Below are 25564 nucleotides of genomic sequence, written 5' to 3' on the forward strand. Positions count from 1 at the left end.
TAACTATATTAATCTTGACATGGCTACGACGTTTGTCTCTACTGTCTTATGTCGATTGCCGTTTCGTATATGAAGGGCATCGGAGGCCAAGGCATCCGGAACAGCGACTGATCCCACCACCTAGACTGACTCCGCATTGTGGCGTTCGCCACGGGGAATTTTTACGTGAGGAAACACAGCCCTTTTTCTCTTCCTATTAGTCTTATCCGACCCGTGTTGGTAAGAGCACAGCAGCGGTGGAGCTCCAAAAAATCTACCTAGAGGTGCTCGGTGCACGCCCGTCCCGCAACACGGGTCCCGTGCGGCGGCCGGCTACCGCTATCCTCCTGTTCCATGGTGTCTTTAGCTTGCTCCTGATGTTCTTTTTCGGTAAAGACTTTTACGGGAACTGTGTGGGGCACATGTACCAACGGAGTGGAATAGACCAGTGGCCGAGCCGCCGCAGGATTCTTAGCCTCTGTCCATTAGGATTCGATCTCCCTTCCTTTTCTTTTCTTTTTTCTGTTCTTTTAGGGGTCAGGGGAGTCTTGGCTCAAGGTGGGTCTACTGACCGGTTGTAGAGGTAGGTACAGAGAGCAAGCGCGGGTCCAGCTACAACTGATCCTGTTAGAATCTTTCTTTGGAAGGAATCGAGTATTACTAGATTGCTTGGTGGAGTTAAGCTCAATGACATGTTGCAGCACGTCATAATGGTAGCTTTCCGGAAGCTTTCACCCTCGGTATGGATTAATTCAGTTTCGCTGTTTTTGTTGAAGGGAGAGCTTTCACCACTTTTAATGTATACGCCAAGAAGAGAAGACTAAAGCAACCACACCACTGCACATATACACAAGAGATTGAACCTCGAGTTGTAGAGTGGAGTCTCGGACGAAAGTTCGTCTGTACTCGCTTATCACCGAGCCCGCAGCTCGGCATGGTTAAGAAGTCTCCGAAAGACACTTCAGCGGCACATGGCGACAACGGCACAATGCCAATAGGCAGACAGACCCCGATCGACGGCTCCTTCCCCGGTAGCCCACCTCGATCGTCAAGCACACCAACAATAATCCCGAAGTCAATCGAGAAGGCCGACACTGATCAGCCCTCCACATAGCACACATAAAACCCCCGCCATGCCATCTCGTGTCCCCAATCCTTCCCCATCAACCAGTCGCGAGCCCCGCATCATCGCCTCCCCCCCCATCAAGCTCAACCATTCACAACAACAACAATAACAAACAACAACGTCCACAAAAAGCGACACCACACCAACGCATGTCCCCGGAGATCACCCGACGACCTCCGCCGCACACTACCGTACAAAGTAAAACTATCCTACGTATAAACCCCAGGATGAGGGTCTTATACATGAGCGAAGCGGAGCCCCGCCCCGCCCTGCCCTGTTGCGAGCCGGTGTTGCCCCATGTATGTGCGGATGACGAGGCGAGGCGGACGTATGAGGAGAATCAGTTGCTGCAGCGCGCGTTTGATACGGCCGGCTGCGAAGAAAAGGGAGCTCGCGCATGGCATGGTCATCATTAAGCATCCGTTTGGCGGTTGGAGCTGTACAACAGTACATACCGGTTCGACAGTGGGGAGTGGGTGGGGGCAACTGGTGCCGAACCGACCGGAGCTGCATATTGCATGCATGCATGCAGGGCGCACGCACCCCCACTCTTCTAAACAACCACTCCAACCCCGGCAGTGGAGCTACCGCTACATACATACCACCAATGATGCCTGCGGAGAAGTGGAAAAGTGGGAAAGAGACGGGAGCGGGTGGCGGAAGCGGACGCGGAATTAGCGGACGCGGAAGCGGAAAAGGAGGAGGGGCGGAGGAAAGCGCGTTGTCCGCGGCGAAGAAGGCGGGGGGGACGTAGGGAGATGATGAAGAAGAAGAAGAAGCGCTCGTCGTCGTCGTCGTCGTCGTCGTTGAGGCGCTTGTTCTAGTCGTTAGAGGTAGGCAGGCCCTTTGGAGAGCTGGTCAATCTCCTCAGGGCAGTCCAGAAAGAGGCCTCGGCCTTCTTGTATGTACATACATCCGCGTCTGGAAACGAATTAGCAGGCAGCAGCAGCAGCAATAAAAAGGCAAAAAGCATGATAGTAATGGCGTGCGTTTTCTGCGCGATGCGGGTGCAGGGGGGAGCGCGCGCGTCGCAGCCGCAGCCGCAGCCGCACCAACCGCTGCATGGAACGGAAATAAACTTTTTTTTCTGCTTTATCCTGCGTTGCGTGGTGTTACTCGAGCAGTAGTAACTAGCAGCGGTAGCAGCAGCAGGCGAGGGCTCTTCTTCCTCGTACAATGTATGTACGTATGCTGCCCAAACACGCTGCCGTATGGCCCACGAAGGTGGGTAGTTGCAGGGCATGCAATATGGGCAACGAGAACAACAAGAAAGCGAAAGCGAATGAACGCCGACAATAACAACACAACGAGAGAGGGGAACGCCACAGCCCCATCACCACCACCACCACCGCTCCATTCTATCACGGCGGAATACATTTCGCGCCCGGCGCACAATTTGCCAGCATCTTGTACTACCATCTTTCCCCCGCAGCGGAGCGATTTACTGCAGAAGATCGTTACAAGGGGAGCCAGAGATTGCTCTGGAGATATAATTGGTCGGGGTGCGGAGACTTATGCTCGTTTGGGCTGCATGACAGGTCAGGTAGGAGAGATTTGCTTTTTTCTCCCTAGAAATCCATGATCCTGACCTTGTCATACCGCCTAAACGAGCATAAATCTCCGCACCTGCCCTATTATATTTCCCCCTCGGTACACACGTGCAGGCCGCTCGAGGCTCGTTTGCTGTTCCCTGTGGAACCGCGGAAGGATGCGTCCCGTTGCCGTCAGCTTTGTCTGACGGACGGAAACGATGGATGGGGTGGCCGCGGAAACACATGCCACCTGACGACGTGCGACGTGAAGCAGTACGACGAGACCGTGGCACGACGGCACAGACGAGGAGGGGGCGCAACGGTACGTTCCAGCAAAAAAAAAAAAAAGTTGGGAAAAAAAAGCGAACGTGTGGGTAGTCAGTAGCAACGCGAGAGAGCAAGAGGCCGGGGAGGAAAGAGAAAAAAGATATCAACAACAACCACGTATTCAATCAACAAGAGATGCCCATCTCCCGATACATAGGTAACACATCCCGTCCCCACAAGTTTCTATCCAATTACACCAAATAGCGCGCGGCGCGCGGCGTCCCCAACCCCCCACTACATACTCACCACAACCACCACCACGCCCCACGCCCCCACGCCCCCCACGCCCCCCACGTACGCTACTTCCCCAACCCATCATAAACCGCCTTCTCACACACCACCCACGGCAGCACGACATCCACATCCGCAAACGGCAACACCTGGCTCGCAATCATGCCAGCCAGGCCCTTCTCGCGATCGACCCAATAATACAGATTCGCGATGCCGGCCCAATGCCCTGTATTCCTGCCGCGCCACGTAGCCGCCTGCTCTTCTTCCTCCTTCTTCTTCCCGGCCTCGCCGTCCAAGTTGGTCAGCAAGAAAGTCAAGCCCCAGCCCTGCGGCGGGTTGCCGGGCTGGGCGTACAGCTCGGGGATGGGGTTGGTCTGGTGGGGTTTCGCGGCGGGGATGCCGGCGCGCGCGAAGTCGGGCCATGCGGCGGGCAGGCTGTTGGCGAACATGGCGGCGACGCTGGCGGGGGAGAGGAGGGCGGCGCCGGTTCTTGGCGAGGTGCCGTTGTTGAGGAGGGCGGCGAGGATCTCTGCATTTCACCCCGCGTGAGCAAAAGAAATTGAGATCAAGGAATGGTACATGTATACGTACGGCAGTACTCGACGGGCTTGGCGAAGCAGCCCGCGCCGCCCGAGTTCACGATGCGGGCGCGCTCCTCGGGCGTCTTCGCCATCAGGCTCCGGCGCAGCAGGTGGTCCTGCTCCGTGACGGAACCGTCCGGGTGCTTCTGGTGGAGGTAGACGAGGCGCTTTAGCATGTCGTCGGTGGGGAACATGCTAACGTTCTCGATGCCGAGCGGCTCGAAGATGTGCTTGTGGAAGTAGTCGTTGAGCGTCAGGCCGGAGACGCGCTCGACCGCGAGGCCGGCCCAGTCGATGTTCGTCTACAAGACCGGATTGTCAGTGCGGAACGCGAACATCGGCGAGTAGGTGTGTGGTCTGCCCTTACCCCGTATTCCCAGGTCGAGCCGGGTTGGTTGACCAACGGCGCGTCCAGGATGTCTCTTGCGTCGCCCGAAAACTCATCGAAGCCCAGCGGCCTGCCCCAGTCCCTGAGCTTTGGGTTGAAAAACGTGTACCCGAACCCGGCGGTGTGGTCGAGCAGCATACGCAGCGTGATCTCCTTCTTCTTGGGGACCAAGGAGCCGTCATCTTGGAGCACTTTCTTGTCTTTCAGCTCCGGAATGATCTTGTATAGCGCATCCGAATCGTCGAGGCTGAGTTTGCCCTGCTCGACCAACTGCATGCATGCGATGCCTGTGATGATCTTGGTACAGCTGGCAATCCAGAAAACCGAGTCGAGCGACATGGGCGTGGAGCCCGTTGCACCCGTCGTCCCGGAGCAATGCGAAGTGACCAGGTCTCCATTCTTGTCGACAGCAACGAACACAATTCCCGGAACCGAGCCGGTAGACGTCACGGCGTCGAGGGTCGACTTGATGGTGGCTTGCGCCTCTGCATTGAAAGACATGTTGACAAGTGTTGATGTCGGAACAGTAAAATTACACGAGTGGGTATCTCATAGACTTGGAAGACCCATGCTTTTGAACACTGGTGGCAGGCTTGACGTAGCTGAGCTGTGTTGTTCTACCCCGCCCTCTGCACCCCGCAATCGGGCACGCGGGGTTTGAAGGGTCCCAGCTCTAGGGCTGGGCCTGACACCGATTCCCTGTCCAACCAGCCTCCCCCCCTGCTGAAGCCAGGCTGATCCATGCTCGGAATACCGGAATCGGTTGTGTAGACGAATCGTCAGTGGACTCGGAGGCTATGCGGATCCGCTGTGTCCACATGAGCACGTGCCGCGACTCCGCATTGTTGTAATGAATCGAGTGAAAGCAGCGCCGCGCCTTCGGATCAGCTTTCGTTATGACCTCGGAATGCGCGGTAGCCAAGAAAGCTCCACTCTAGCATTGCTCAAGAACTGCCGCTCTTCCGTCTGGCCGATAACTTCTTCAACTCTTTCAAAGCGGCCATGATCAATGGAACGGCAACTGGGCCAAGCAGGGGAAGGTAGACAGCGACCTTGTGTTCGTCAGGGAAATACACCTGACCAACCATGGATCTTTCGAAGAACGCCTTCTCGGCCCCGGCCTCTGCGACACGGGCATGCTTTAAAGCGCTGCCAAATTTACCCTCGCGGAGTTCATCACATGCCGCATGCAGGTGGGCGATCGTTTGCTCCACTGAGAAGGCCACGTTGTCAGGTATGGCAATCGATGGCAAGGCTAGACTGAGTCGCGCCAGTGATCCTAGCGTGGACGAAGCGGAGAAGAGGAGCGATGCTGCGCGAATTCGGGTGAGGGTGGTGATGCGCAAAGGGAGCGAGTCTGGCGACTGCGGCACACCGAGCAAGGAGAGAAGCTGGTTGGAGAAGGTGAGCATGGCGGGGCGCAGAGCTTCCTTGTTCAAAGAAGCCGGATTAGTTGTTGTCTTGGCCAAGGCTTTGGCAGGATTCAGAATCAGCACGCCACCCCATTGTGGTACAAGCCAGCTGCTCCCACCATTCTCCTTGACCACCATTGGGCTCTGGTTTTCCGCCGGGACGTAAAGGACGAAGTTGACCGTAGGGCCCGTGCCAATCGACGGGCTGAGGGGCCACTCGGCAGCGTTTATGAAGCCTGTGAGGTCTTCCTTGTGTAGCGTCCACGCATTTCTCTCGGGATCAAACTCAGGCTCACGAATGGAAGGAGCAAAGGTTGCGTAGAGCTGGACCTGGGTATCAATGGTGAAGTTGCTGATGGAAGACAGCGAGTGCAGCAAAGGGGCAATGTACTCGTCCAATGCAGCCTCGATCTCCCAGTCCGAAGGGGCAGAGCCCGGGGTGAAGAGAGAGAAGGTCAGATGGTAGGTCGGGGCGTACTTGAAGGAGCGCGTCTTTTGCCTCTCCAGAGCAGCCGTCGTCTCGGGGCTCAGCGTCTTCATCCTGGCCATGTTGCCCATGCCGGTGCCGGACAGCAAGTATGCCAAAGCAGCCTGCTCTTCGGAGAATATGGATTGTAGCTCATTGGCGAGAAAGGTGGCCAGTGGCGACGAGGTCGAGGAAGGCGAGGGAATCTGGTTCTGGGCATAGTAGACGTCTAAAATAGGCTCGTAGGATCGCAGCTCGGCTCTCGGAGTGGGGCCGTTCGGGGACGGGATCAGGTTCAAGGTCAAGGCAATATCGGTGTCGCTGGGGCTTTCTGGTTGCGCGTCTTGCTGGTGGGTGGGAGGATCGGCGAGGACAAGACGGAGATGGTGGGCGGAAAAGTCATTGAGGTCATCGAGCGCGTGCTGAGTGGTACGCAGAAGGTGGTGGGCATCTTGCTCGGGCAGGATGGGGGCGTCAATGGCAATGCGCAGCGGAAAGACGGGGCGGCAGGTCTGGGGTTTGTCAGCAAGCAGCGGACGCGGCGGGGAGAGACGGGAGCAGACCTTTCCGTCAGCCCAGTCGAGCATCTGCTGCAGAGGCAGACTGGCGCGGTAGATGGTGGTGGTCTTGAACCATAGCGGCAGGCCAAGCAGCACGGCGACGGCCCAGAACGACAGGATGACCAGGCGGCGGGTGGTGATGCTCTGGGCAGACTCGGGCGGGGGTGGAGCAATGGCGGGGACGGGCTCGCCAGGGCTGCCAGCAGCCTTCTCGGGCGGCGGGGGGCTAGGAGCTCGGTCGGCCATGTCACGTCGCGTGGTGAAGGCTGGCAGGACACGCGTTCTGGAGACGGGAGCTGGAGCTGTCGCACAGGAAACGACGAGCTTGGGAGCCGCGGGGCCGAGGAGCAGCCGCCGCGCGGGCCAACTTCGGCTTGGGAGGGTCCGCGGAGGCGGTCAGCTGTGCCTTCCGGATCCTTGCACATAGGCTGTGCGAATGCCCGGTTGGGAATGCATGGCCTGTCGGGTTTTCCGGCTGCGACTGCCGCTCTCTTCGGGCCGCTGGGGCGTTGTATCGCCTGAACCTCACTCAACACCGTCACCTCGACGTGACACAACGTGCTCCTGCCGCTTTGCAAACTCAAAATTTGTTTGCTGTTCCGCGCCCGCGCCTGCCGCGCCAGGCTCGAATCTCCTCTGTGCCACCATTCCGTGTTGCTGTGCTGGTGCCCAGCTGCTATCCTCTGCCCGCCGTGGACTGCTGCCGTATCCCGTATCCCGTACTCCTCTTACTGTTCCCTTGTGCTGATCTTGCCGGGAGATCTGCTGCTGCTTGCTGCATACGTAAATCCCACGTGCGTCCTAGATCGGCCACCTAGCAACGCATCTCTGGCGTGCAAAAACCCGCCCATTGTGTGAAAACACTGGTTTTGTGCCGGCTCCGGGCCATATATGCGGCCTCACGTCCAACTCCTCGCCTTGGAGCCCTACCGCTCTGCGCACTGGCCAACATAGTTGTGGATATCGGCTGCCTCAGGCCATGTCATCAGTGAAACCCTGGCCAATGGGCCCCGGCACCCAGGGCCGGCAGACACCTCAGCGTTGCCGTCGACGAGAGTCAGTGGTGATGGCCGCGCGAGTCGTCGGGTCGTGATGCATTCGTGATCGCGGGAAAGGCCGTGTTAGCGCCTCGATCGAGGAACATGGCTGGACCCTTGGACGAAGCTGAGGACCCAATGACACGCACCGGAGCGTCTCCTGTCCGCACCATGGCCCCTAGCGTTGCGCTGTCCCACTTCAGTCCACCGTCATTGCAGACTTCGAAGCATGGCGGCCGCCAGGACGACTGACCAGAATGCCCATCTTCACCTCGTCCTGCACCGAGCTAGAATACGTGTACATGCAGCTAGATGCTCCGCTTGACTGGGTCCTAGGCGCCCCTACGCTAGCACAACCCTCGCCGCCCAGGATGCTCCGCCCAAAACACCTTTGATCGCTCTCTAGCCACGACCCCAGTGGACGTCGACGGGTTTACCAGAGGTTCTTCCAGCCGCCTAAATGCAGACTAATTAGCAATAAAACATTAGCGCCAAGCTTTGGCACAGCTCTCTCACCACTCCCGGCCCTACGTCCAGGCTTTTGCCGACCAGACCGATGCCCTTCTCGAGCGAGATGCGCGTCGACCCCGAGAAATCCCGCGTGAGTAATCACAAATCGCTCCTATCATCAGCTGACAAACTTCCCAGATGGACTACTCGCCGCGCAATCGAGATCATCTGCTCGCCCGGGCCATGCTCGACAGACCCCCGCTCCAGAGCGCGGGCGGGCAAACCGCCTTCCTCTCCAATCCAGCTTCGCCAGCGCAGACGACGGGTTCCCGGGGACCATTGCGGTCCCCCGTCGGAGGTCGCCGGTCATGCGGCTCTGTGTTAAAGCGGTGCAGACGAGGGCCGGAAAACCGTCCCCGGTAATCGCGGCGTGGTGGGCCGAGAACACTTGCCAGAACCGTCCGTCACACGGCAGTGTTTTGACCACCAAGGGATCGTCCATGCCCTTGCGTCTGGGGAAAAGGCAATAGTACATAGGGCTTTTCTTCCGCAGCCCATCGTCATCCACCCAATAGGAGCACCTCCCCGTGCCGCGCGGACGATGATGGGAGAGCAATAGTCGAGAACCACCACCGCCCCCCCGCCGTCGAGTACGAACGCTCACCCCATCGTGGGGTGGATACATATCAGACATGCTAAACGGCCGGCAAGCAGCCCGCGTCTAAGCGGGAGCGCCCGAACATCTCATCTCCTTTGGCAATGATTTGGCGGGACCCGGATCTCGGCTCGAGGAAGCATAGATCGAGTCTGGATCTTACCCCTCCCCGTCTGGCCTTGAATACGATGCTACCAAAAGTCTGCAAAACGGCAAACAGGTCTGCCTGTAGTGCTCGAGCGCTCTTAGGATGGGCCCAAAGTGCCGGGAAACCGGTAACTAGTACAAACAGCCGACGAGCCGCATGCGTACCCGCCGTTGTCGGGGATCTAGTAGTAGCAAAAAAGCAAAGCGACAACTCAGCGCCTGTCCCATCTGAAACTCTCGCTTGAGTCGGGGCCCTTTTTTTTTTTTTTTCTGTTGAAGAAAGCTTTCGTTTCGTACCCGCTTATTCGAATATCCGGAACCCGAGAATTCGTGAGACTCGTGAAATGCTTTTTGCCGACATCCTCTGCCCTGGCCGCGCCCTCACCAGACTGCTGATCGCCGGCCAGCGTGCGCAAACAGGTTGTGGGTCCAGAACCTTTCCTCCCACCCACCCCCGAAAAGTGACGTCAGCGTCGAGAGCAGCCGGCCCTCGTCTCGGGTGCTCTCCCAAGAACCTCCCACCCACCACTGTCCAACGACGGAGGCCGGCGACCGCCTGATCATTGCCCATTTTCGCCATGTTGGTGGCTTCGGCAAGTCCATCAGGTTGGTCCAATCATGCAGAGCAAATAGACGAAGCCCTCGCTATTCGCAATCCTGTCTGCAAACCCCAACTGGCCCACCCCATTAGCCAAGTCGGAGCCTTTGTCCGCATCGAGTAAGCAACCATGCCGATAGAAAAGGAAACCCGTCCATGTGGTAAACGAGACCCTTGTCTTCCCCCAACCGAAGGACGTCCACCCCCTCGCAGAAAGAAACCCGCGTAATAAAGTAAACGCCGTGCGACTATGCCCAGTAACGGAGGAGAGAAATAGGCACGTTGATGCAAAAGACCGGATGGTGCTCAGGTGGAAAAGAAAGCCTCGAGGGAGAATAAGTAATCGTGTGGACAACGACAGCCGAAAAAAAGATAGCCGCGGCGCATAACGTCTCGGGGCCCGCCTTCCCCTCCCCAAACAAGGAAAAATGATGTCAGGGTCGCCTCTCAGTAGCAAGCTTGGAAAGAAAGGGGATAGAGGGAAATAATGGTTTAGAGGAGAAAAAAAAAGACTCCACTTCCAAGAACTTATGCTCCAACACAACCCGAAAAGCGTCGCCAAGGATCGTGATGAATGAACCACCTCACGAACAGGGGGGAACCCTTACCGCTCCCCCTCCCCCCTTTTTCCCCCAGGTACCAAACAGCGTCATCGTGCAATGCACACCCAACAATCGACGGCAGCCCTCCCCCCCGTTTTTGCCCTTTTTTGGTGCCAACTCCGATCAGGCCATCGTCTCAGACGCACGCCGTCTCCACCCCATCTCCAGGACAATAATGCCATGCAGCTCGCGCACCGCATCAACGCACTCGGCCCCTCCTCCGGTTCCGTCGGCAAGCCGCCCGAGTCCTAGATGTGCGTTGCCGGAATCCTCCTCCTCCTCCTCCTCATTGTGCAATCCTCAGGCCCCCCTCCGTCATCAATGGTGTCTGTGCCGCTCCCCGTACATATGCCCTTCTTGATACGAGCCTTCTCCGTATGCCTGGTGGTGGTGTTGATGTTGTTGTTGCTGTTGCTGCTGCTGCTGTTGTGATTGTTGCTGGTGATGATGAGCAGCAGCATGGTGATGCTCGCCGACGCCGACGCCCATCCCGACGCCCATGGCCATGGCGGACGCGGCGAACTGCTGCTGCTGCGACGGCGGCGGCAGCGGGGGCGGCGGCGGCGGCGGCAGCTCGCCCGCCAACTGCTGCTGATGCGTATGCGTCGCGACCCCGAACTCGTCTTCCCCGATGCTCATGCCGCCCGCACCCCCCACCAACCAGTCGTACCCCTCGCTGTCATTACCGCCGCCCCCGCCGGCCTCACTCCTGTGGTCGCTGCTTCCCCCCCGGATCCGCCAAAACAGCCTCACCGCCTCGTCGTCGGGCAGCGTGCGCAGCTCGTGCATGAGGCGCTCGTAGCCGGCGATGCGCGCGTTGGCCTCTTCCAGCTTGAGCACCGCCTCCTCCAGCTTGTTGTACGTCGCTTGTTGCCGCGTCTGGTCGCGCGTGTCCGTCTCCCACATGCACTTGCAGCCTTTGGCCCGGCATCGCGAGCAGTTGGGGCGCAGTCCGTCGCACTGTATACCCTCCCTTCTCCACAAAGAGAGTGGAGTTCCGAGTCAGCGAAACAACGACCTTTTTTTTCTTCTTTCTCTTCTCTCCTCCTCCAAGCGCGGGGGGTTTTTTGGTCAAAGGGGAGAAACGGGAGGAAATGGTAACGGTGGTGTAGGCTCTTTTCTCTTGCTTTTTCTATGCTGGTGGTGGGGGAAGAGAGAGCTTCTTTTCTGTTTGCTCTAGAATCCAGATGCAGGAAGTTTATAGTTGGTGCTTTTGGGAATGGTCTTTGAAAATGGTCGTTGTTGCGTGAATTCGGGTGCTTTGGCACTTGAACTCTGGGCCGTGGATGTCGGCCATGCTCGGGAGATGTGCCGCCAGATCAGGAAGGTTTAGACGGTTTTTGCGGGCTGGCTTCGCTGATGGTTACACAAATGAGGGGCTACAAGAAATGATTGGAGGTTGATGGGCGTGGCAACACCTCTGAGGTGGGAGTGAAGGATGAGATGGAGCAACTGGATTCTTGGAAAGCATGGGGGCGGGGTGTGCGAGGAAGGAGGAAATAGAACATGTGCACTTATTATCAGTGTTTATGGACCTTGGTTTTCTTTTTCTGGCACTCGAAGCAAGCTACCAGGGTGACGGTTCTCCTGCCACGTGCTCGTGCTTGCTGTGCAGCAGCAGCACCCGGTGACAAGTCGGCACCAGCACCGGACGCAGGGTCAAGTGGACTCGTGTTTGGCTTTGTACCCGAGGATGTTGCCGGTGCGGCGTTTGTGGAACTGCTGGGACTGATGTTCGAGGCGGCGGCGGGGAGGATCGGTCGAGGACTTTGCGGCATAATGGTAATCTTCATGCAAGAGGGTGGTCTGGCGCGCGTGCTGAGAGGGCTGGAGCCGCGGAGAGACTCTGAGAAGTGAACGCAACAGGAGCTTGGGTTCCTGGAAGGGGGGAGGGTGTGTGGACAGCAGGCAACCGCAGGCAAAAGCAGGCAAACAAACGGAGGGGTGGAGGAACAAAATTGCGGAAGGCGCAGCAAGAAGCAAAGCAGGGCTAAGTGGCAGACAAGGGACGCGGGGAACTTGAAGCAGAGAAAGAGATAGACGGCCTCTGCACAAGCGGTCCAACAGCACTAGGCGGCCCGGCCAGCGGCCAATGAGCAGGCCACTGGAAGGGCTCCGTTCGAGGCGCCCGCGTCTGTATCATATGTAGGGCTGCCGCTTTGACGCGCTCGATCACCGTCTGGGCGATGATGTTCTCGAAGAGTGCGGCCAATTAGCGCAGTAGGCCCGGCGCCGGAGGGAGCCCCGTTCAGGTTACGCCGCCATCATTTGCCCAGCTAGCATTATGCTCGTATCTGCGGCTAGCGAAGGCGACAGGGTTTCGGTCTAAAGGGTGAGCGGCCCGTGGCGTTCGAGCCTTTGCCGGTCTGCCGCTTGTCCTCTGCGGCGGATAGCCGTTCTGGGTCGACCCGCTGTGTCTGTCTTTGGCTCCTGCTGCTGCGTGGCCCCAGCCCACTCGTCAAGCGGCCGCCAGGCCTGTGAAACCACGTCTCACGGAGGATCGTGTCACCGTAGGCCGCATCCGCCCCGGCTTCAGGCAGAGAGAGAAACACATGGATGGCTTCGCTGAGTTGAAGGAACGACTATCACACGACTGACGGTGGGCACCCGACGGTAGCGGCATGCCCGGCCAAGGCAGCAGAAACATGGCCGCCCGGCCGCTCCCCCCCGCTGACGTCTTCACGAGTGTCGCCCGACAAACGCCAACACCTGACGGGTGAAGTCTTCCGGATTCTCCTCGGCGATGTAATGCGCCGAGTCGCAGACGAGCGCCGTCTCAACGTTCTCGTACATTTCGTCGAGCATCCCTGCCGCCTCCTTCGCATGCAAACTGTGCTCGCCGCTCAAGCCCAGCGCCGGAACTCGACACTTGCCATTCGCCGCCAGCCACGCGCGGTTCTCCAGCGCATCCGTCTCGAAGGCCCTGTACACGCCGAACGCACATCTCATGGCCCCCGGCTGCGAATAGTCGGCAACGTAACGGTCGAGGTCGTCCCCGGTGATGGCTCCGGCGTTGAAGGAGATTTTGTCGAAGAAGTGACGGAGATAGAGGCGCTCGCGGCCGGCCACCAGCGCCTCGGGCAGGTCGGCGACACGGTGGAAGATGAAATGGAACTGTTGGGGCATCATGGCCTTGTGCTGTTCGTAGGCCTCGGTGCCCGGCAAGGGACACTCCCCCCAGATAACGGAGGCAACGTAGTCGGGGTAGCGGGACGCGTAGGCGTGTGCCACCATGCCGCCAATGTCGTGCCCGACAACGTGGATACTTTTCCGGATCCCGAGGTGGCTATGGACGAGGTAGGACAGGTCTGCAGCCATGACCGACTTGGTGAAGGCGCCGTCCGGACGAGAAGACTTTCCGCAACCGCGGTAATCAGGCACAATCAAACGATATCCAGCGCCAGCGAGGGGCAGCAAGACATGGCGGAACTGGTAAGAAGTCTGGGGGAAGCCATGGATCAAGAGGATGACTCCCTTTTCCGGCAGTGGGGAGGGTACATCAAGGTAGTGGATCCGCACGCCGGTGCCGTCGATGTGGGCGATGCGTTCAGTCCAGGGCTGGCTTTGCTCTTCCATTTTACCTGGGTGCGAGGTTGACAGAATCAGGCGTTTGTTTTCGAGGCTCCCTCGCCAGCCAGCCTCTGTCCATTTCTATGCCCGCCACGCTGAGCTGAGGCGCCAGGCGTGTAAGTACCCCGCGTCAGCTCCAACGTATCTTCAGCGTCATTTCCAGCGGGAGCCCGACGTCCTCAGCGTCATTCCGCATTTGCACGGTAAGAAACAGTGTCTCGCGGGCATGATCAACCGATGGCTGCTTAGAAATGGAGGGCGTCGTTGGGCGAAACCTGCTAGCCCGAGGAGGGGAAATGACGCTGAAAAGAGCGCATGGTAGCGGTCAAGGGCGGGACCGATCGCCAATCGCAGCGTAACTCAGCCAGTCGCTCGCCCAATGCATTGCCGAGGGGGCCTCGGCCAGGAGCAAACACGGCAAGGGCTAGGTGGTCGGAACAGAGTGAGATGCAGGGCTCGTGACCGTGTCCTGCAGACTTTGCCGGCGGAGGGTGCTGCTGATGGGGGGCAAAGAGTTGACACGGCCGGCACCCGGGTCGCAGCAGCAGAGCGCGGGAGCAGCGCCTCGACACGGCCTCTCGTGGACAGCAAGAAGGAAAGACGATCTGGGGTCTCCTTAGGTCGCGGGCACTGAAGGAAGAAAGCAGGGAGGGAAAGCGCAGTCGGGGTTTCGCCGGGCCGGTTGAGCAGCGCTGGGTCGGAGTGGAAGCCGCCTCCTGCGTTCCTTCCTCAACCTTCCACGCGCCAAACTCGATCCCCGATTCTGCTTCTCTCCACCACCGTCGCTCGGTCGGTGGCCTCGCTCCGTGTATCGCAACACGCATCTTCGTCTCTCTGCCTCGCTCGTGCTGCCTTGTTGCGCCTGGTGTTGCCCGATCCTCCGAGAACGGCCCACCGCGCCAGCATGTGAATCCCGCATGTGTTTTGCTGCCCGGGCAGCCCGCAAAACATCAACTCCAAAACCACTGACGATCTTGTCTGCCAGCCCGTTAAGCTTTCCGCCAAGCTTTTCCTCGTCCACGCCGATCAACAAGCCTGCGCTTTCTCGGTGCGGCCGCGTCAACGGCCACGTTGCGGCGCCGTTTGCTGAACCACTGGCTTTCGTTTCCACTCGTATCCGGCGGGTGGACCGTGTGCATGGATCAACATTGCAGATAACCTCAAAATCTCGCAAAGGCCCACTCAAAAACGGCCTCTCAGCTCTTCCGATTCTTCCGCCGCGTCATGCAGCCTGAGCGGTGAGGAGTGGACGTCATTGTCACCCTTTCGATGTATATTCTCGCGTCTTCTCCGAATCTTCGGCTCCCACCATGCCATCTCAACGATTATTTCCCCCTCGTTTCTCTGCTTCCTGTAGTACCGTACTTACCGTCAATGCCATGCCTTTGCCAATTCACTGCGTCCCTTGAAGTCTGCCATTTTCCACCCTCCCATACCATCGATAAGAGATGGAGCCAGATCAAGCAAGCACCCCGAATGAAGGGGAAAGCGAACCTCACCAGCAGGATGCACTTTCACCGGCGGCGGACGACAATGCAAGCCACCCCGAGAGCGTAGCCACCGTCCCAACGACCGCCTCCGAAAGATCACGACCAAGGCCAATCCACAGAAGCTCGACCCTCCCAACCCAGCATCACCGATTCGACGGCGATGCCGGTCCTAGTAGCCCTTCCCGCCGGAGAGGTCAGTCCGTGTCCTATCGCGAGCTGGACAGATCCCCGTTCGCGCTTCGCTCTTCGATGTCAAAAGATGGAAGGATCCCGGATATCCCAGAAGAGGGGGCGCGACCTACCGCGAGGCAGAGGGACGACACCTCTTCTCGTAGCTCCCAGGGAAGGAGGAAGAATGAAAGCGCGAGCCGACCTCGCGCATCTACTGTGGCACGCAGGCCGACCATGCTTGGAAATACACCCCCGTCTGGATTCACGCTGGCCGGACCAGCAGAGCCCGCCCCCCAAACTCACCAGCCATATGTCGATCCAGGCTATGCCGAACTCAATCCAGCCTACGAACAGCCGACCAATGCTCGTCCGGTCTGGGGTCTTGCTAAACCCCTACCCCGCGTGGTGCGCCCCGGAATGGTCCCCACTCCTGGGGATACCACGCCCATTGAGCCCGAAAAACCAACAGTTGACCCAGACATAGAAAAAGGTAGAGTGGATCAGACCCTCAACCTGGGCAGGATCTCATCCCATCTCAGAGATGCACGCGAGCAGAGGGAAACCAACTTTCTGGAGAGAATGGGCTCGAGGATGTCGGGTGCGCCGATTCCTATCACGAGAACGGAGTCCCGGACCAGCTCACGGAGGAGGGAGAGTTCGGTAGCTGATCCACCGCAGCCTCCGCTGACCCCACTACCTGAACACCCAACTTCTCCTCGGCCGGAGGAGTCGCCGTCTTTGCAGGTTCCCGTCGCCGATCGGCCAAGCCTGGTTTCAAAAGATGAGGACGATTTTGTACCGCATGACAGTAGATTCCCCGATGATGCCTCAAGCGCAGCGACGGAGATTGACGAGGGAGGGGACTGGGTAGACGAAGACTTGGCTTTGATGCCCGTACATACGGGAGAAGAGATCCATAATCATCACACTCATTGGAGCGTGGTCAGGACCAGATATCGGGAGGAGCTTGCTGAATTGCTGGCAGTATGCATAACCCGTACATGTCGGTCGTTGAAACCGCTTACTGACTTCTCCAGGTAATCGTACAGCTCACGCTTGGCTTTTGCGCTGATCTTGCTTCAACAACATCCGGTGGTGCCAGTGGAGATGCTCTAGCTGCTAACCTGTCCTGGGGTTTCGCAACCATGATCGGCATCTATATAGCTGGTGGCATTTCCGGTGCTCATCTCAACCCAGCAATCTCCATAATGCTCTGGATCTACCGCGGCTTTCCTCTCCGAAAAGTCCCACCCTACGTTTTCGTCCAGGTCCTCGGCGCCTTCATCGCCGCTCTGATCGCCTTCGGCGTCTACAAAACCCAGATCATCAAGTTCGGCGGCGCCGACCTGGCCGTCAGCGGCACCGCCAATGCCTTCTTGACGGGACCGCGAAACAGTGATGTGGGGGTCGGCACCGCCTTCTTCACCGAGTTTGTCGCCACCAGTATTCTGGCCGTCGCGGTCCTCGCCCTTGGTGACGATACCAACGCCCCTCCCGGCGCTGGCATGAGTGCCTTCATCATGGGTCTCATCGTCACCGTCGAAAGCAACGCCTTCAGCAACAACACGGGCTGCGCGATGAACCCGTCTCGCGACTTCGGCCCGCGGCTCGCGCTGCTCGCCCTCGGCTACGGCAACGCCGGCTTCACGAGCGGGTACTGGGCGTACGGCCCGTGGGCGGCTGCCATCTCGGGTGCCGTTGTAGGCGGTGCGTTGTACGATATCGCCATTTTCGTCGGCGGCGAGAGTCCGATCAATTACCCGAGGAGCAGGATAAAGAGAGCGCATGTGAAGTGGAGGAGGAAGTGGGCGGGGAGATTGAAGCTCGACAAAGTTCGCAAGCGTAAGGTTGGTGGGAGGCCGCAAGGAAAGGCGTGATGAAGCGGCGGAGGAAGTGTCCGAGATGGATGTGTGGGTTTCGGGATGTCCTGTGTGATTGACTGACTGACTGACTGACGGACTGGTTGCACAGCGCAATTGCCAGAAGAGGAAAAAACTAATACGAACGCTTTTTTTTTGATTGTTGCTATTGCTTTACGTCTAATCTTCGTTTTGCTATATAAGTATCGATGGGAGCGTATGGGTTCTCCTCCTTGGCCCCTCTCTGATCATGTCCGCCCGCCAATCGACACCCGTCTTCTTTTCTTCTTTTTTCTCCCTCCATGGAAACGTCCCCGTCCCGTCCCATCCCACCCACATACACACTTTGGCCTACAACAACGCCCCAGCCCCCCAGCACCATCACCATCACCACCAACAAACAAACCGCACGCTTTTTCCGGCGAATTTCGTGAAAATGCGGACAACAGGGACGGCGAGGGGGGAGGTGGCGTGGGGGTGGTGGTGATTTGGTGTGAGCTTTTAATTGAGGTTTGTTTGCCCGACGGCTTACGGGTGCGGGGGGTGACGGGACTTGTACGTTATGGGAGTTTGTGGCTATGTTGTTCGTTGTTGTTGTTGTTGTTGTTGTTGTTGTTGTTTTCGTCGTCGTTATGAAGATGAGGGGGACGGGATGGCATGGCGTTCGTCGTTCCGTTTCTGCCCCCCTTTTTCCTGCCCTTTCCTTTCCTATTTTTTGCTATTTTGCTATTTTGGCCGTTCGCCTGACTCCTAGGGGGATAGTTCGACTCTTGCTTGATTGGGGGAAACTGTGTCCATGAAGGGGGAGAAAATGGTGGTTGGGCGTTTCCCTCCCTCCTTCCTTCCTTTCACAAAAAGGAGAGAAGGGGAAAAAAAAAAAAAAGAGAGAGAGAGAGAGAGAGAGAGAGTACGGTTCCCGCAACCAACGCCCTCTCTGTCACACTCCGTTTCGGACAACGCCAAGATACCCGTAAACACACACACACACCTCTGCCGCCGAGCAAAAAACGCCCTAGCCTGCATCATTCCCCCCAATCCCCTGGCACGTACTCCCTCCCGTCTCCTCAGCTTTGACCGATGGCCTCGGGCCGCCGCCGCCGCCGCCGCGCCGTTCGGGCTCGCGTGGTGTCCGCATTCGATCCAGTCGGCGCGGTGGCTGTTCCAATCGTGCGGGCAGCATTCGCAGTGGGCAGCAAGCACACCCAGAAGAGTAACCGCCATACCTTTGCGAAGACTTTTGACGGGGATTTCGGCGGAGGGAAGGGAGCTGGCCGGGCGAGGGGAATGTGTGGGGTCGTGGTATGGAGTGGAGTGGAGTGGAGTGCATGTTTGGCGGCGGGGGGCACGGAGGTTTGTGTAGCGGTCGGTTGGCTTGGCTTGATGTCAGGACGGATTGTCCAACTTGGGGCAATGCTGATGGATGGGTGCGGTCTGCTTCTGGTGATTTCAGCATGCGTGTGATTTGCGAGAGGGAAGAAGCCGAAGCCCGGGCGTTTGAGGGTTGGTGACTTTGCATCGTCATGCGAGCGGGTTGCTGAATGATCATGGAGGCGTCCGTGTTGGTCGGCTTGGTGTTGGTCTGATAGGAAGTTCCCCCAGCTTCTGCCTGGAGGCAGACAGGCTGTACGCTCAATGGATGGCTCGGGGCGATTGACAAGCCAAAGTGCTACGATCGTGCTCGGGTTGCTGCTTGTGGAAGTTGTTCTGGCCGCTTGTAGAAGGTGTTCTGGAGGGACTGTAGTCGTATGTAGGCGGTAGTCACTACCGTGGCGTTTCCGCAGAACACCAAGCCCCGGTTCACGGTGCGTTACGGGGAACTTGCGTGTATCCTTCGACAGATTCGGGATGAAAGTGGAAGGAGAATTGCGAAGGGTGGTCTTTTGGAATCTGAGCGTATCGACGAGAAGCTGGCTACATAGTCTCCAGATCGAAGGGTTCGCTTCGTGAGTTACACAGGGTACGATAGGATGGGCCACCTGCGGGGCACCTCACAGATCATCTTTGTGTTGGGTGTGGCGATGATAGAATGCGGATCAAAGCCAAATGATTGGCCAAAAAGGTTGGGAGAAAAAAAAAATCTTCATGAAGCTACATGTGATGCAACGAGGCTGATGAAAATCTTTGCCGAACAAGTATGGCTGCTGTGCCTCACTTGGTGCCGGCTTGCCGAAGGTGGGCGCTCATACCGGAATTGGATATCGGCTTACTTGAAAGGAAGTTCGACCGGCACGCTCGACACTTCATCGGGATCTCTGTAGTGATAGGAGATGAGGGACGTTCTTGAGTTCGTGCCTGATTTTAGACGTCGCTCAATTCTCGTAAAGTGGAATACTAAACCCCAAACCCCAAAATCGTTGCTAGTAGTTGACTTCATAAGCTTCCTGGACAGAAGTCGCCGTGTTACTTTTCGCACTTTCGCTTCTATGGCATGCAAGATCTCGAAATAGTTCAACGTCAATTCACTATGCAAATCAAGCAATCAATTGGGCCAATGCATCAGAAAGATCATCCATTTACAGCACAAAAAATATCAAGTATTTACTTAGAAGCAGAGAGAGCCGGCGAGTACCTTCCCCCCGTCGACGAAACCCCCTTTGAATCTTTTTCAACGCATCAGGTCATGCAGACATCTTAACCAGACCAGACAGCAGGGCCGGGAAGGGTGTAGTTGGTAGGGACGGGGTAGTAGATGTTGATGAGGAGACCAGGGTCGGTGGCCTTGTAGGCGCCGGGCAGGGCAACCTTGGGGCTGGGGCTGCCGTTGCCGCCGTCGGTGACGGTGATCTGGCCGCAGGAGATGTAGAACTGGGCGCCGTTCGCGGAGCCGGCGCTGTGCAGAGCGATGTGCTCGACGCGGAAGAGGTAGTCGCCGGAAGGAACGGACTCGGGGATGGTGACGTTGACCTGGCTCAGACCTGCATTGAGATTGATGTTAGTATCTTGTGGATGGCTCAGTGGGTATTGCTGAGACTAACCTTGCGAGGGCCAAGCGAGCTCGCCGTTGTTGAAGGTGGGGCCCTGGCCGTAGATCTTGAACCAGACGTCGCCGTCACCCTTGAAGTCGGCGGCAGAGGTTCCGTCGGGAGCCTTGGCCATGTAGAACTGGAGGGTACCCGGGTGGGAGACATTGGGGTCGACGGTGAAGCCGAGGTTGTTGCCGGCCTTGACGGACAGAGTCTCGGTGGTAGGGTTGGACGAGTCCTCGTAGCAGCGGATGTCGTCCGAGGTAACGTCGGTGACGGGGCCGTGCGAGTAGTGGTTGGAAGTCATGCGGACGTACTTCCAGTCCTCGGTGACATCGCCCTCGTTGACAAGGGCAGGGAAGGTGTAGTGAGCACTGCTCAGGGTCGCAACAGCGAGGGTAGCGAGGGTGGTGGAGAACTTCATGTTGACTGAACGAATGTAAAGATGGCTTGTGAATGGTAATGATCGAATCTGAGTATGTGTCCAGCACTGAAGAGCAGAACATGGTGCGGATGGGGCTCGCCTTTTAAGTGCCAGGCTCTGGAAACGTGATATTGTCGGCATTATCGAGTCGTATCCTTTTCCCCGCTGTCATTTCCCTCTTTGGGCGTTTCTGCTTCACGGCCAGACGTTCCGGCGGCTAAAAGTGGCACTTCATTGCTGGGTCGGCCGAGAAGGAGACATAGCCCTGGTCGCTATACCCTGGGCCAAGCTTTCATGGCGGCCGTTCGCGATCGAGAACACGCCCACTAGTGAACAGTCCTCGGGTAGCCGATCGAGTGAAACGAGAGCAGTTGGTACGCATAAGTTTTGGAACGTAGATCTTTGAATGGAAATGAAACTTCGCAGGGAATTGTGGGGCGTGGCCCTTGCCGCGGTTTCAATGCTGTATCAACAAAAGCGCTCGCGACGAGAAACAGAGACACGTGATTGGAGAGAAAAGCAGGCGAAGCTTTATTCAGGGGACATGGGGCAGGAGTCTGGACGGGGATAGATGAACCGTTTCAACGACAGGGATGTGTGACATCAGTGCCGTCGTGCCGCCCGGCATGTCGGCTGTCGTTGCCGGCACTATTGATTTGTATAAGAGCTCGCAAGCGACGCCGTCACGCGCCGCTGGTTGCGTCCCATCGGCCGAATGCGACCTGAAGCAGCTGGAGTGGGTTTCGGTTGTGATGGGGTTGTGGTGTTGAGGAGTCGGTGTTAGGGTAGGGGTGGTAAAACCTCGGCCTTCTGGGGGACAATACTTAGCGGCAACGACTTTACAGGCACGCAGTTGCTCTTCCAACGCGCCTTCCAATCTCTCTGCCAAAACAACACACGTGTCGCAACCTGCCAGCTCAGTCCAACCAACATAACCGCAACAAGAGGCCGGGCGCACTCTGTCAGAGTTAGCCAGCTCAGCTGTTCCTAGAAAGAGCTTGGTTGAATGAAAGAAAACGTGGGATGACTGCAACCAACCAAGACGTGCACTGAAAGGCTCTCATCAGTGATGCGGCCTTGCACTGTTAATGGCATACCCTTTTTTTCTCTATTCCTTCCAAAGACTCCTCCCATCGCGATTCCCGCAAACGTAGCCAGACTCAATCTTGTACCTGCAAGCTTTGTTGTCGTTAACAAAGACACCTAAACTGCCACCGCGAACAGCGCCTTCCTCATATCCAGAAAACACAACACCACCCGTTCAAGCCTTCCCCGCCCACGAACGTAAGTAGAGCATTTACGAACAGCTCCGAGCTTTTACCAGCGGAGCGATACTCCCAAACCCTACATATTCTTACCATGGCTCTCAGATACCTCCCCGGCAACCCCTTCAAGCACATCAGCAGCGCCCGCCCACCCTTCACATTCCACTGGCGGCAGCCCTTCTTCTACCTCATGGCACCGCGGCCCGGCCAAGAACGCGAAGTGCACCCGCACGACCCCATCCCCGCCTCCTACGTCTTCGTCAAAAAGGGCGACCCCTACATAACGCGGCACTGCCGCCAACTGACCAAAGAGACGGGCAAAGACGTCTACGTCGTCGTCGTAAGCCTGCCTGCCTCCATCCACCACCTCTTCCTCCCCCCACCACCCCCATACGCAAAACCCACCACCAACACCAACACCACACAACAGGACCCCCACACCCGCCGCCCCCTCGGCCTCCGCGTCCCGACCCACATCCACACCACCGTCCTCGCCGCCGACGCCGCCACAAAAGCCTCCCGCGCCGCCGCCACCGCCGCCCGCGACGCCAAGCTGCTCGCCGCCGCGCATTCCACCCTAACACGCCTCTTCCCGCGCACGCCCCCCGCCGCCGCCGACGCGATTGTCGACCACGCCTTCCGCAAGCGCAGCGGGAGGGTCGGCAGGGCTGGCGATGTCGGGCTCGAGGAGAAGGTGACGTTGGGGGTGAGGGCGCATGTGCGGCATCGGTGGACGGATTATGAGGGGTTGATGAAGGAGGGGGGTGTGGGGAGGGAGGAGGCGAGGAGGAGGGTTGCCGGGGTGGTGGAGGAGGTGGTGGGGCGGTGGAGGGGGGATGGGGATCGGGGGGGCGGTGGTGGTGGGGTGGAGGGGGAAGGGAGAAGGGCGTCGTTGAGGGGGAGGCGGCCGGGGGCTGGTGGTGGTGGTGGTGGGGAGGTTGCTGTTGCTGCTGCGAGTGATGCGGCGAAGAAGCGGGGTGGGAAGACGGCCACGGCTGCTGCTGCCAAGGGTGTGGTGACGACGAGGAAACCGAGGACGAAGCAGAAGAGGACGGCGGTGTCGAAGTCGACCAGGGTGACCAAGCGGCCGAGGAAGCCGTTGAAGGGCGCTAGGACACGCCGGACTAACAACGTGGCTCGCGTTCGTTAGGGTTGATTAGAGTATGCCTGGAGGAGCTGTTGAGTAGAACTGCTGTACGATTAGACGACCTACAGAGAACAATGATACCCGATCACGAATCATGGTAACGCTTGCCATACGCTTGTGCAACGACTCTGTTGTTGCTACAGATCTATTATACATTGTAGCTCCCTGATGAGCTTGGGGGAAAAGTTCCCTGAATGCAGCCACGGGGGGTATCTCGATACGATTTTAGTAATCCCAGAACGCCTGTCGAATCCTTTATGCTTCCTGTATCCCTTCCCTGCCTTCCACAATCCACTCAAAGCTACTCTTCTGACAAGATCCTGCCCCTCAGAGATAATGATTGCGTCCTTGAAGCTAATCAGTGTAGATTTCTTAACGAAAATAGATAAATGTCTTAAATCGTCTTACATAAGGGTGGCTTCCCTCGAGAGAACCCTGATGTTGTTGACGAACGTCTTGACCATCTCCTCGTAGCACGCGTCGGAGCGGCCTTGCTTGGTCGCTATGCCCTGTTCGATGAGCTTGTCGGCCATCAATTCGACCTCCAGCTCGTGCACTTTTTCGTGCGGGTTGTTTTGCTTCCTGACCTGGGTCAGGTCGACCTGCGTGTGCAGATGCTGGTAGCTCACGCGATCCTTCATGCGGCCGGGCTCGTCCGCCACCTCGAAGGCCGAAAGGTCCTCGTCCAGCTGGATTTCAATGTTCACGCTGATCCGGCAGTCGAAGGCCTCGCTGGGCGATAGGATGTCGAGATCGGCGACGCGCACCTTGACGATCTGCGCCTTGACTTCTTTCGTGTTCGTGTCTCGCGTGACTCGTACGCGTGGTTTGCGCATGCGGCCTTGGCCGTAGAGGTATGGGCGCACGGCGGGCGGTAGGGATTGAAGCACGCTTTCGTCGGCCAGGTAGAATTGGTCCGTCTCGCGTAGATGCTTGTAGTGGATCTTCGGGCGACCGCCTCGGAGGGATTCCCCGACGGACTTGTTGAGGAAGTCGTTCAACATCTTGTGTTGTGGCTGTAGAAAGGAGCGTTAGATGAATATAGCCAGGAGAGGGGTGGCAGACATACCTCGTTCATGAAACTCTCAAATGCAAGCTTTTGGGAGGGAAGAGCGGAGATGGCCTGAGTGACGATGGGTAGCGCGAAACGTTCGTTGGTGTTCTTGTCCACCAGCGTGCCCAGCTTTCCTTCGATCTCAAGCTTGATGCCAGGATGGGCGCCCTCTGGCACGCCGCCATGGAGATCCTCCCGGTCAACGACAGACTGCCACAAGAAGTCGCAGACTCTGCGTACAATCTCATCGTAGGGCTGGACGTTGGTGAGGCTTGGCTCTAGACCATCACTAGAGCCCTCGGCGGGAGGAGGCGCGGGCGGCTGTCGGGGCGCAGGCTGGGCAGGGGCGGGCTGATGAAGCGGCTGCTGTTGCTGCTGTTGCGGCGGGGGCGGCGGGCGTTCGGGGATGTGGGCCTGTCTGATCTCTCCACGCTGCAGCGCGTCCCAATCGAAACGGCGAGCCCACGGGGGTATCTCTCGGAGTTGCTGAGTGGCGATCGACATGGCCCTGGGGGGTGGTGCGGGAGAGGTCTGCGGAGCGGGCGATGTTTTGGACGCGTACGAGGCAGCAGTTGATGGTGGCGTAGGCGAGAGAATGGATGCGACTGAAGCTTGTCGGCCGGTCTTCGGCGTCGCGGGCGGGAGGTTTCCATCGTCGTTAAGCATGCCGCGGAGGTCCATGGTGGTGGGTGTCCAGATGCGCGTCGGCGCTTCGTGTCGGCTGTGGGATATGCGGCTGAGTCGGTGGAGATGCGGCGATGCTCGCGTGGGAGGTGGTGCTGAGTCGGACGGCTCTGAACGCGGCACCTCTGCCTGGCTCCCCAGACAAAGCGCCGGCTCCGGTGCGGGCCTGCGGACGCAACACACAGCTGCTCGGCCGCGGCGCGTGCGCAGATGCTGCAGATGTGTCTCCGAGGGCTTGCACAGGTGGTGGTGTAGAATGCAGGCGGCTCACATGCCCTTGCGCGCGTCGCCGCCAAGTCGCGGCCGGATGAGGCTGGGGATCTCTGGCGGGCGCCGGCCGCGCACGATGTGGAGCGGATGGCGAAATGCGCAGAACGGGCGAGCTGCTCGTGTGAGGCGAAGGCGCGCAATGCCGGCGAGCGCAAATGCGACCTGCGATGCGGCGGCCAGTGGATCCCACGGCGTTGCGTAGGTAAGCGGCAACCTCTAAGGCTGGGTGGCCACTGCCCGATGACCGAGTCTTGGCCCAGAGCTGCTGGCCGCCTTCCGCGTCGTAGCTCCCATCATCATCAACAACGTCAACCCCCAACCTCACCACCCCCCATCGAACCCACCATGACCACCGTCTCCCATCCTGCCAAGCCGACCCCGACCAAACCATCTGAGCAGTCCATCATGGGAGGCTTGACCTCCGCTGCCGGCCTCGTCGGCTTCCTGACCGAGCCAGACAACGACCTCAGGTCGTTTGCCCTGCACCGGTTAAACGAGGACATCGATCTGCTGTGGCCTGAGGTTGCTGGTTCCGTCGGCCAGATGTGAGTCAACCATCGTCTTGCTGTTTCACCC

At 58.3% G+C, this 25564-nt stretch overlaps 7 protein-coding genes across 7 annotated transcripts; 1 reads left to right on the plus strand and 6 right to left on the minus strand.

The window, feature by feature from the left end:
• Window positions 1-4029: 4029 nt before the first annotated feature.
• SLS55_009679 (uncharacterized protein) lies at window positions 4030-4734 on the minus strand (the record flags this gene model as incomplete). Its single annotated transcript, XM_066781074.1, has 2 exons — window positions 4030-4649; window positions 4731-4734. 2 exons carry the CDS (start codon window positions 4732-4734, stop codon window positions 4030-4032), a joined length of 624 nt encoding a protein of 207 aa, XP_066629020.1.
• Window positions 4735-5108: 374 nt separating this feature from the next.
• On the minus strand, window positions 5109-6848 carry GPI17 (GPI transamidase component; the record flags this gene model as incomplete). The annotated part of the gene is made up of 2 exons (XM_066781075.1): window positions 5109-6554; window positions 6606-6848. 2 exons carry the CDS (start codon window positions 6846-6848, stop codon window positions 5109-5111), a joined length of 1689 nt encoding a protein of 562 aa, XP_066629021.1.
• Window positions 6849-12770: 5922 nt separating this feature from the next.
• Window positions 12771-13667, minus strand: SLS55_009681 (uncharacterized protein; the record flags this gene model as incomplete). Its single annotated transcript, XM_066781076.1, has 1 exon — window positions 12771-13667. The coding sequence occupies one exon, from the start codon at window positions 13665-13667 to the stop codon at window positions 12771-12773; it is 897 nt and encodes a 298-aa protein (XP_066629022.1).
• Window positions 13668-16323: 2656 nt separating this feature from the next.
• Window positions 16324-17199, plus strand: AQP4 (Aquaporin-4; the record flags this gene model as incomplete). Its single annotated transcript, XM_066781077.1, has 2 exons — window positions 16324-16329; window positions 16360-17199. 2 exons carry the CDS (start codon window positions 16324-16326, stop codon window positions 17197-17199), a joined length of 846 nt encoding a protein of 281 aa, XP_066629023.1.
• Window positions 17200-19812: 2613 nt separating this feature from the next.
• SLS55_009683 (uncharacterized protein) lies at window positions 19813-20102 on the minus strand (the record flags this gene model as incomplete). Its single annotated transcript, XM_066781078.1, is given in 2 exon segments — window positions 19813-20085; window positions 20097-20102. The coding sequence occupies 2 exon segments, from the start codon at window positions 20100-20102 to the stop codon at window positions 19813-19815; spliced, it is 279 nt and encodes a 92-aa protein (XP_066629024.1).
• Window positions 20103-20151: 49 nt separating this feature from the next.
• Window positions 20152-20568, minus strand: SLS55_009684 (uncharacterized protein; the record flags this gene model as incomplete). Its single annotated transcript, XM_066781079.1, has 2 exons — window positions 20152-20518; window positions 20564-20568. 2 exons carry the CDS (start codon window positions 20566-20568, stop codon window positions 20152-20154), a joined length of 372 nt encoding a protein of 123 aa, XP_066629025.1.
• Window positions 20569-23384: 2816 nt separating this feature from the next.
• SLS55_009685 (uncharacterized protein) lies at window positions 23385-24058 on the minus strand (the record flags this gene model as incomplete). The annotated part of the gene is made up of 2 exons (XM_066781080.1): window positions 23385-23996; window positions 24050-24058. 2 exons carry the CDS (start codon window positions 24056-24058, stop codon window positions 23385-23387), a joined length of 621 nt encoding a protein of 206 aa, XP_066629026.1.
• Window positions 24059-25564: the final 1506 nt, after the last annotated feature.

This window comes from Diplodia seriata (genome assembly GCF_021436955.1).
Source record: "Diplodia seriata strain FDS-637 chromosome Unknown scaffold_10, whole genome shotgun sequence".
NCBI classification, from domain to species: Eukaryota; Fungi; Ascomycota; class Dothideomycetes; order Botryosphaeriales; family Botryosphaeriaceae; genus Diplodia; species Diplodia seriata.